This window comes from Tenrec ecaudatus, chromosome 4, assembly GCF_050624435.1.
Source record: "Tenrec ecaudatus isolate mTenEca1 chromosome 4, mTenEca1.hap1, whole genome shotgun sequence".
Lineage (NCBI taxonomy): Eukaryota > Metazoa > Chordata > Mammalia > Afrosoricida > Tenrecidae > Tenrec > Tenrec ecaudatus.
The window spans coordinates 157,626,847-157,637,198 of record NC_134533.1 but is presented as its reverse complement, the minus strand read 5'-3'; the positions used below and the strand labels follow the sequence as shown (position 1 = coordinate 157,637,198).

Here is a 10,352-nt window from a genome sequence, read left to right as displayed (position 1 = left end):
CAGGACTGGGGTCATGATAGTGGAGGTTGAGGAAGCCTCAAGGAACCAGAAGAGCATTGTGTTTCATCGATGCTATACTGAACCCTCGTTGACTCATCCCTTGTGACACTTCTGAGGGGATGTCCCATTGTTTACAGCTGGGTTTTGGGTCTCTGCTCCAACCCTCCTGTTCTCAACAATATATATTTGTTTGTTTGGGGTCTTCTGATGCCTGTTACCAGGTCCTGGTGACACCTCATGATGACACAGGCTAGTGTGCTTCTTCCATATGGGCTTGTTGCTTCTCTGCTAGATGGATGCTTCTTTAACTTCAAGCCTTTAAAACCCCAGACACTATATCTTTTGATAGCTTTCGTCACCACATTTGCCTGTGCACACATTTTGTCTTCAGCGATTGTGCCGGGAGGGAGAGCATCACAGAATGCCAGGTTGTTAGCACAAAGTGTTCTTGCATTGAGGGAGGGCTTGAGCCGAGGCCCAAAGTCCATCCACTTCCTCAATGTATTGCCTTATAAACACATGTACATAGGCCAATAGCTCCACTTATGAAATAAAATATTTACATAAGTACACACCTATGTTTATACCTCTAAGTAATAGGCGTTTTTGAGAAATCACAAATTTCCTTGCGTGGACAATAAATGTGTGCGTATCTGAGCATATGCAAGCAATTACTAGAAACACACTACCAAGTCTTCCACTATCGCATGATTTTTAAGGTAAACATTTCACCTCTCCTCTTTTTCTTTCTCTCCTCGCTTTCATACCAAAGCTCTGGTCCCCAATAACAGCCGCTATTCAAAAGTATTCTTTCTGCGCCTTTTGTTTTCTGTTACCGCATGATACATTGTACTGTAAGGACACTTAATATGCAAATTGCTAACATAACTTCATATTACCGTCCCTCCTGTTGCTCTTTAATTTGGCTTTGAGCAGCAGAGGTTTGAGGCTTTAATCAAAGAGCGTTGAAGGTGGCAATTTATATAATCAAATGAGGGGGTGGGTTGGTTGTGCGTGCCCCCGCCCTTACTCCGCTCACTGCTTGCACATGGTGTGTGCACATCCTAGAATAGTCTTAGACGTGCACGGCAGGAACGCGCCTCCTAGAGTGCTGTCTGAATGTGGGCGTACGCCCAAGCGGTGCCGTTCAGTGTGTAACCCGGGGCAAGTGAGTTCTCTCCTTCGTCTCCCTTTCATCGTCTGTAAAATGGAGCTAATAAAAATAAGGCCTCCCTCACACGGTCATGGGAGGATTAAGTGCCACAATGCTGGGGAGGCATTAACAAGGGCCCCGCCTCATGACGATCATGAATCTGAGAGCTCGCGGAGAAACATGGCAGTTGTTGGAGATTGAAATGCAGAACGATCCTAAGAACTACAGCAGCCAGGCAGCTCAGTCCAAACAATCCACGGAGGAGCCTGCAGAAGTGTCATGCTCCCGCCAGCCCAGGGACCCACGCGACTCAGGAAGCTGATTTCCAATTGGGTGGGAGGCTGGCCAGGCAGCTGGTAGGGCCTTAGCTGCGGCTGTTATGGGGGCTGGGGGCAGCAATGACAAGCAGCTGGCAGAGCCCAGGCCTTAGGTAAGGGTAGGTTGGCCTCCTGCTGAGGCTGTTAGAGGTTAGTAGAGGGAAGTCAGGCACTGTGGACAGGACAGGCAGTTGATGAGATTCGAGAAGACAGACAGCGATGTAAGCAGTGGCAATGGGGTAGAGCAAGCCCAGGGGAGGAAGCGGAGGCTCACAAGCCTAGCAGGGATGGAGGAGCGGCTTCTCCAGTGGAGAGCTGGCCTAACTGACTTTCCTGGACACTTCTAACCCTGCCTCCCCAAGGGGAGCCCGTGGTTGTTAGGAAAGTTCATATTTACAAGACAAGCTTTGCCCACATGGGGCAAAGTCATCTGTATCCCCCACAAGCTGGAAGCCCACCGATGAGAAGTCCAAGTCTTCCATTCTGGGGTTCTTTGAAAGTCTGTTTGAAAAAGCAGGTCTGGCAGGGGAGTCGAGGTGGGAAAGTACCCCTTCCTTTCTGCAGTCACTCATCCCCAGGGGGGTTGCGCTGCTGGCAGACCTGAAGGAAGATGCAATTCTCAGGCTAAGCTATGGCCACGCGAGAGGAGACCAACTTGGCCGTTATAGCTGCAAACAACCCAACACGATGTTTTCAAAGATTATGACCTGGATATTTTACCTACCTGTCAAATTGGGACCACGGAAGCTTTCCAACATCTTACATGTTCATGTTTTAGTTCGTGTTTCACAAAGCCTAAAGTTCCATGATTCCCCTTTCCAGTCGCCTGATCTTTTCTCTCTACACGTTGTATTTTACAAATAAAGGACGGTCAGCCGATTCTTGCATTCCTTCACTCTGTGCTCCAAGGTCCTTAATCTGGCGGCCTGGGGGCCACAGGTGGCAAGCTTGTTTTGCTTGGCAAGATATACCCACCTGGATTCCCGGCATCCTCTGAAGAAAAACAATCTCCTTGGGCCACACCTGTCCTGCACGCCAACATGGACTCAGCTCTCTGCCATCATCGATAGCAAGGCCGCTGCTATATAATGTAATCAATAACCTCTATTAGGATTCTGGGCAGAGTCATTTGCTTCCCAACAGCTAATTCTAAGGATGCTCTTTGTTGTTGGTCTCACGTTTCAGGAGCCAGTCGGACCTGGGCACCATCCTGCAGAGGGTGGAGGTCATGGTGGACAGTGGGCTTCATCCAAGCTCAGGCTGCCCATTTGAGGGTAGGGAGAGGAACCAAATTACTAGGGACAATGGCAAATCTCCTGTACCACACAATGGGGCGAGCTGGGGCTGGCCTGAACTAAAGAAGGGGAAACTACCCAGTGCCAGTATACCTATCAAGGTGAGGACCCGTAAGGGGTGTGGGGGAGGACATTCTAGGATCAGTACTGCAGTGTGTCAGTGACACGCTAAGAGATTCTTTTGGGGCTTCCATAAAGCCAACAGGTCGACGGTCACACCACACCGCGGAAACCATGAAGCCTGGCTCAACTCCCTAGCCGTGTGTGTTGGTTTGGAGTGAGGCTGAGGGAAGGGACCCAGGCTGGAAAGTCCAAACGTTTAACCGCACGGGCAGTGTGGTTTCGGGTACACGGTCTCCATCATTCCAATCAAACCTTCAGAGTCATTGAATTGGCGCCTTATTGGCATTCCTGGCCGAGGCACCCTAGCGCTCACGTTCGCATTATTTTCTACGCACAGGGCCGCAGTGACTGGATACCTTGGTCCAGACCTCTCCCAGTGCGAGTCGCTGGCGCCCTCTGGCGAGGAAGAGCAGGTACAAGAAGCCCGTCCTCCAAAGAGCTAAATAGAAAGCAGTGCAGATCCAGGGAGCTAGAAATTCTACTGTCTACTCAAACAGACCTGCTGCTGCTGCTGCTATCTACGGACTCACCCCACTCCGCTTTCTCTAGAATCCACCACCAAATAAGACTGGTCACTGAAGAATATGCAACACCACCCCCTGAAACCTTTCTCCAGGGTCACAGTCGTGAACACTGGACTGTGAATGGCCGCACATCCGCAACGCAGCAACAAGCCCCACGGTAGCAAAGGCTCCCAGGAAGGATGTGCGTGTTGATTAATATACTTCTATACTTAGGTCACTTCTCTTTCTAGCTTCTCTGAGCATGCCAGCCACATAAAGCATCACTGATCAATCACAAGGCCTCCATGATTCGCATCCTCTGAAGAAAACCAAGCTCATTGGGCCACACCTGTCCTGCACAGCAACATGGAAGACTTACCCAGGGGCTGCGCAGGGCTCCCCTGCGCAAAAGGTTTGTCCCCGGGCAGCCAGTCACAACCCAGCCCCCACTTGTCATGTGGGCTAACTAAGTTACACAGCGACCATCTGAGTTGCAATCTTACACTTCTTGTGAATGCTCTCATGTCATCCTCAGGCCTTATCCAACCCGATCCCATGCTCCTATGAGGTGAGTACCAGAAACAGAGATAAAAGAGAGGGGGGAGTTCTTGCTCCAACACGAATCAAAACACACAAACGAGCAGTTTAGGTTGGTTTAAGTGCACTCCGTTCCCCCCAGACTTAGCCAAGTTGATGCATGGTTCTGCATCACGCGTCTTTGTTTCCAGATGACAAAACTCCTGCCTCAGGTTCCCGAGAGCACCAGAGATCCTCCTGATCACAAACCATCTGCTCACCACGCAAGCATTCGCGCTCAGCTGCGTGGCGGGTTGGTGGGCGGCGCAGGGGGAGTGGGGCACTCACGGGCGTGCTGCTGTCGGAGAAGGTGTTCATGCTGACCGAGCTGCTCAGCTTATCGGAGGACACCGACGGTGGGGATGGGCTCCGCTTCTCCAGGGGGTCCTGCCGCTGCAGATACTCGCGCCAGGCTCGTTGGATGCTGCAAAACACCAGCAGACACACGGTGACTTACCCTGGGGACTCACAGACCCCGAGAAGGACCAGGAGCCTCAATGCAGCTGAGTTGGAGACAGGGAATGTGGACTTACAGAGAAGGTGACACAGGTGACAGAAACACCTAAACTCAAAATTCATGTCGGCCCCTGAGACAGCCTCTCTCATTTTACTGGTTTGACTCCACAGCCTCCACAGGGCTCAAACCACATAGAAGAGTCAAGTTCATCAAAAAAGTCATCAGTCAAAGTCAAGCTAGTAGGTGCATGTAAATTCCCTTTGATTTATGGGGAATAGAAATCTTCCCATTTCCCCACCTGTATTCCACAGGAGAATGGCAGCAGGATGACATGTTATTTGCTCATTGATTCGCCATGTGGTTGCTGAGGGCATCCTGGGTGCCTCTGTTTGCAGAGACCTCAAGGTGAAGGGTATTCCATGGGTCTGCATGCTCAAGTGCAATGGCCCTGATTTGAGGTGGAACAGAAGGCCCTGAGAGCCCAGCAGCATGGGTTTAACACGCAGTGGAAGGAAACAGGTAATATGTATATAGGAAATAATGACATGAATAACTCACATTATCAGTCAGGGTAGAACTACCCCTGTGGAGTTCCAGAACCCTAACTAATTACAGGAGTAAGAGGTTGGTCTCTCTCCCACAGAGGGGCTAATGGTTTCCAACTACTGGCCTTGGCATTAGCAACCCAATATACAATCACCAAAGCTCCTTAATGAAATGAATCTGAACACAAAGCCAGAACCAAGTCCAATGCCATAGAGTCAGTGCTGACTCAGAGTGTCCCCTGTGGGGTTCTGAGACTCTATAGGAGTAGAAAGCCCAGCCTTTCTCCCACAGAGCCGACCGACCACCAGACGGCAGCCCAATGAGTAACCCTACACCGTTAGGGTTAGAGAAGATTACATGTCTGGAAGAGGTCAACACTATCTAGAGATAACACGTGATTTGGTGGTCACTTAAAGTCTCCCAAAGAAGCTCTTCTGTCCTGCCATCAGTGTCTTCCTCTTAGGCCCTCAGAAGCCCTTCCTTGGTGGAAGCGAAGGATGTCTTCCTCCCATGGACTGGCTTCTCATCGACGTCATCTTGGAGATTACCACCTGGATTTTCACAGTCAGTGCACACAAGGGACCTCACCCAGGCTTTACTAGGCCCACAGATCAACGTGAGGATCCAGCTCTCCAAGGAGTAAAATCATCACATCAATTCCATCGGCGCTCCTTTAGCGTCCTGGGATCCTCTCATCCCCTGTGACTCCTCCACACTCGGGGCAAGCATTTCAGCTGTTGCTGTGTGAACAAATGGATCAGCCACAATGGTTCAAGCCCGTTCGTGTTCTATGGCCAGTATCAGGAAGGAACACACAGAAAGCTACCATGTGCTGGTATGTGGCTCCTACTTCGCCAAGGCTCTGTGAATGAGCCCGCCGGGGGGAACGGTCCAGAAGTTACTATGAGACCGTGTCTTTCAGGGGCTCTTCATGGTTTGTGTAAAACTTGCCAGAGGAAGATCTCATTGAGGTTTCAAAACTGACCCTTGTGTGCACAGAAGCAGGCCTGGTTCTGCCTTCCTGTGACTGCGCACGCACTGTTTCCATCAATGCGGGCTCAGAACGCATGCTTATTTTCCTGGATTTAAAAATGCCCGGCAGGATGTCCAGCAAAGTCCTGAGCCTGGTAGTCACTGCGGCTTTTCCCTGCACACGTTTTGTTTGACCTCAGCCAACTTTGGGGAGCTGTGGCTTCCAGGACGCCTAAGGCACTGGCTGGCGGCCTCCCACCACCCTGCAGAGAAGCCGTGGGCTAGAAAACCATGTAGCCACTGAAAGAAAAGATCTAAAAGGTAAAACGTGTCGACCACACCGCATCTCCAGAAAGCATCTCTAAATTTGAGGTATTTTTCATACTATCCTTTTTTTTCCCACCTCATTTCTTTCTCTTTTTTAATAGCTTTTAATTTGAGGGGAAAGACTGACTAGCCTCTAGGTGGATTGCATTTCAGCTTCTTGAACACAGGAGGGCAGTATAGCGCCTTCAGAAAATCAATGTCAAACCAGAAGGGTCCCAGGTTTGAACTGGGGGCTCAGTCGTTTCCTTACATCGGAGACGCCTCATTTCCTTCATAGAGGACACGAGACCGTGACAATGTTCTGTCACTTCCAGATGAAGACTGCGTCTTAGCCCACCCACTTCCTGAACACAAGAAATATTGTAGTTTTTAAAATATTTGCTTTACCGTCTTTGGCAGCTACACACACAGAATGAACTTTACTGAGCTGAAAGCATATTACACTGTGTCTTATTCCTTCTTCAATGTGATATATTTACATTACAGCACAGATGGTTTCTATAATCTACTCAGCCTTTATACGTACAGTTTAACGGCTGTATTTAAGCCAGTGCCAGGGTTCTAGGTGGCTGAGGACTTAGGTTCCAGTAAGCTATCAACCCAAGGCCACACATTGCATTTCAAATGGTGGACCCATGCTATTGTGGCTCACTGTGTCAGAAAGGAGTGGGTACACCACACATGAGTTACTGTCCTTTACTCACACGCACAATATGGCCTGGGGAGATTACGTCGTTCCAAGTTCTCTGAATACCACCTCCAAAGGCTACTGTACCATAAGAGGAAGTTGAAACAAAATGCCGGAGCACCTCTGTCTCGGCCGTGAGAAATTACTCTCCTCCCATCCGGACAAGCTCCGAAGTCTCCAGGAGTGTGGGGTTCAGTGTCCTGGCCCCCACAACCCCAGGTCTGGAGGAAGGTCACAGTTCAGCTGGTCCCCAACAACACGATTCAGAAGACGTGAACAGAAGGCCTGTGTCCTTTGCAGGCAACCCTGGCACCTGTCATACCCAATGTTCCCCAGGGAAGGCTCAGCTGGGGGCCACAGCTCTCTCAGTGCAGACAAGGGATACAAGTTCAATGGGAGAGAGCTCAGTACCATCAGCGGGGGCTCAGGAGAGACCTACTGTCCCTCTAGTCCAGAGTCCCCACCCCTTTCTGGAAGCATGGGTGTTCACATCATGAGGAAACCTGGGGGAGGAGACAGCGACAGCAGCGTAGGAGGCCAAGAGGAAGGGGGACAGGAGGAAAGAGTAGACGGGGTCGGGGGCCGCCTATGGAATTGGAGGAAAGGTCGGACAACTATGGGAGTTAAGAGTTTAATGATCAGATTAAAGCAAGAGCACTGGACTGGACCAAATTCCCGATGAAGCTCAAAATCCTTTATTGGGCAAGATCAGCCTTTCTCTGGTGTAGTGATTATGTGATAGGCTGAGATCCCATGGTTGGCAGTTCAAAACCACCAGCAGCTCCATGGGAGAAAGTTACAGTCTCGGAGACCCACAGGAGCAGTGCTACCCGGTTCGGTTCTAGAAGGTTGCCATGCGACAGAACTGACTGAGTGGCAGGGAGTTTGCTTTGAGTTGTGTTTCTGAGTGCCATTTCTGTTTTAATACCTCAGATCAGCAATAGTTTATCATTGTTCAAAGTTACACTCTTTGTTTCTGTAAGATAACTTCTTGAACTTATAAAAATATAATAAAAATCCAATGACGTAAGCCAAGCTCGCCCATGTTTCCATTCTCCAGCTCATGCTTTTTGGACTGTTAAGTCAGTCTCTCTCTCTCTCTCTTTCTCTCTCTCTCTCTCTCTCGCTCTCTCGCTCTCTCGCTCTCGCTCTCTCTCTCCCATCATGTTATGCATTCTTTCACTGACATCTTGCAGGGAAGGAAAACCCAGATGAGTCAGCAACACAGGCAGCTGGCATGTGCCTGTTAGAAATGGCTTTCAAGGACATTCTGATAGGCCCCTTTCCTTCCTGAAAATTAAGTCTAAAGCATTGATATTATGGTCTGTAATAGCCTATCTCACTTTAGATCTTGGTTTCATGTTTTTCTTCATATCCTGTATGGTTTGAATTATTTTATGCAGTCAGCATGCATATTGGTGGAAGATGGCTCACATTTGGTCTTATGAAGAGAGGAAAATAAAGATGAGGATAAAAAGAGAAAATGAAAAAGAGATCTTTTATTTTTAAGAGAGCTGGAATGAAAATACCCTGTTTCCCTGAAAGTAAGACATCCCTCAAAAATAAGACCTACTTACAGTTTGGCCTCTTTCTGAAATATAAGGCACCCCGAAAATAAGACCTCCCCCAAAATAAGCCCCCTGGAGGCTACCATAACTCTGGACTGTAGCAGTGCACTGCCGCACAGCTCACTGTTGGCTGCAGCGCAGCCAGAGCAGACAGGAAGTGTGAGGTCTCTTTTCAAAATACAATAAAAATTGTGTACCATATTCTTATTCATGGAAAAATAAGACATCCCCTGAAAATAAAACCTAACGCATCTTTGGGAGCAAAAATTAATATAAGACACTATCTTATTTTTGGGGAATCGGGGTAGGAAGATGAGGAGAGTTTAAAAAAAAAGGTGTGTGCCTAATAAAGCGATGACCCAAGGTAAAAATAACAACGTTGTTCAAATGAAAATGCAAAATAAACACGAGTTTGAAGAACTATAGTTTGTCTGAAGGGGAGGGGGAAAACACCCAAACACAGGTGGTGCAGATGACGCTCCACCAATAATTCCCGCAGTGTCCACTAGATGGCGGTGTCTATCCAGAGTAGCCTTCTCTCTGCCTCCCTTTCACAGGAGGCCCTGCCCAACAGAGCAGAACTGCCCTCTGGGTTTCCAAGGTTGTAAGTCTCCATGGGAGCAGAAAGCCTCGTCTTCCTCCTGCAGAGGCGCTCCTGGGTTCAAACTGCTGACCTCGAAGTGTTCAATGTGTGAGCTGTGGCACCACTAGGCCGCACTGACCAAGCCCAGGGAGGGAAGGATGGGCACACTGTTCTCACCCCATTCTTGCATTCAACAAGCAGAGCGGCTCAGAGGTCACAGAAGAGAAAGCAGGCTGACGCCTGCGCATCGGCTTTGCCATAACTTACATTTTCACCTTTGATTCCAAGGGCTGTAGGTTGAGGCGATAGTGTTCAATGTTATCCTCCACGTCCATGGCCACTTGGTGACTAGAAGCAGAAACAGTGTCTCAATGTAGCACAATACAACAGAGGAACAACGCCCGCTAATTGTAACTACTGTAAATGAGAGATACTCAGTCAAATGTGCTGATTTTAACGAAGCAGCCCGGTCTTACACGTCCATAGAGATCGGGGGTGGGTCCATCTCCACACGGTAGGACAAGGTGGCCTGGCTCCGGGGCTTCAGAAGAAAGGCGGGGTGGCTCTAGAGACCCCGGGAACGGTTTGGCTCTGCCATGCTGGGGGACAGTGAGTCGGAATCCACTCACCAGCCTGGGTTGCGTTTTGGGTTCCCAGGTGATGCACTCTGGGGTTTATAATGACGTTTCATCATTTTCAGAAAGGGCAGCCGTGACCCACAGAATGACTGTCCAGCCCATCGGTGGTTCTATGGCGGCAAAGCACCACCCCCAGAGAAACACAGAGCGTTTTTGAGGACAGTGGATATGATGGATGGGCCGGGTCAGGATGGTTTGAAATGAGGGTGAAAGAGGTGAGTAATCCAGACTAGTATTGCGGCGATAGTTAGAAAAGAAAAAGAAATGTGTGCTGGAAGCATCTTTAAGATAAACAATGTATTTTTCTTCTCTTCTGAAAGAATAGCCAGATGATAAGATGATGGTAGATAAGATACCTTGCTCCGTGACCATCAGCCCAAGGTGGCTTGGTGGGGGCCCCGCCTGGCTGTGTGAGGGTAAGGAAAACCAGGCCCCCCTTGTTTCTCTATGCCGTTGGTAGTCCTGGACCAAGAATTCATTTTCTGTCACCCTTTGCTTTATAAATGTGCGTCCCTTTTTGTGCCAGATGATGCAAGACACAGGGGCTGTGGTGATGCAAATGCCTAATGGGGTTCTTGTACTCATGGTCTCACAATTTAGAAGAAT

General features: G+C 49.2%; 1 protein-coding gene across 1 annotated transcript in view; it reads right to left on the bottom strand.

Annotated features, from left to right (window-relative positions):
* Positions 1-4,099: 4,099 nt before the first annotated feature.
* Positions 4,100-10,352, bottom strand: part of IQCJ (IQ motif containing J) — a 28,413-nt gene continuing 22,160 nt past the window's right edge. The window contains exons 3-4 of the mRNA XM_075547875.1: positions 9,376-9,456; positions 4,100-4,391 (exon numbers count right to left, since the gene is read on the bottom strand). Coding sequence (XP_075403990.1) covers positions 4,100-4,391; positions 9,376-9,456 — 373 coding nt within the window. The remainder of the gene's footprint in view (positions 4,392-9,375; positions 9,457-10,352) is intronic.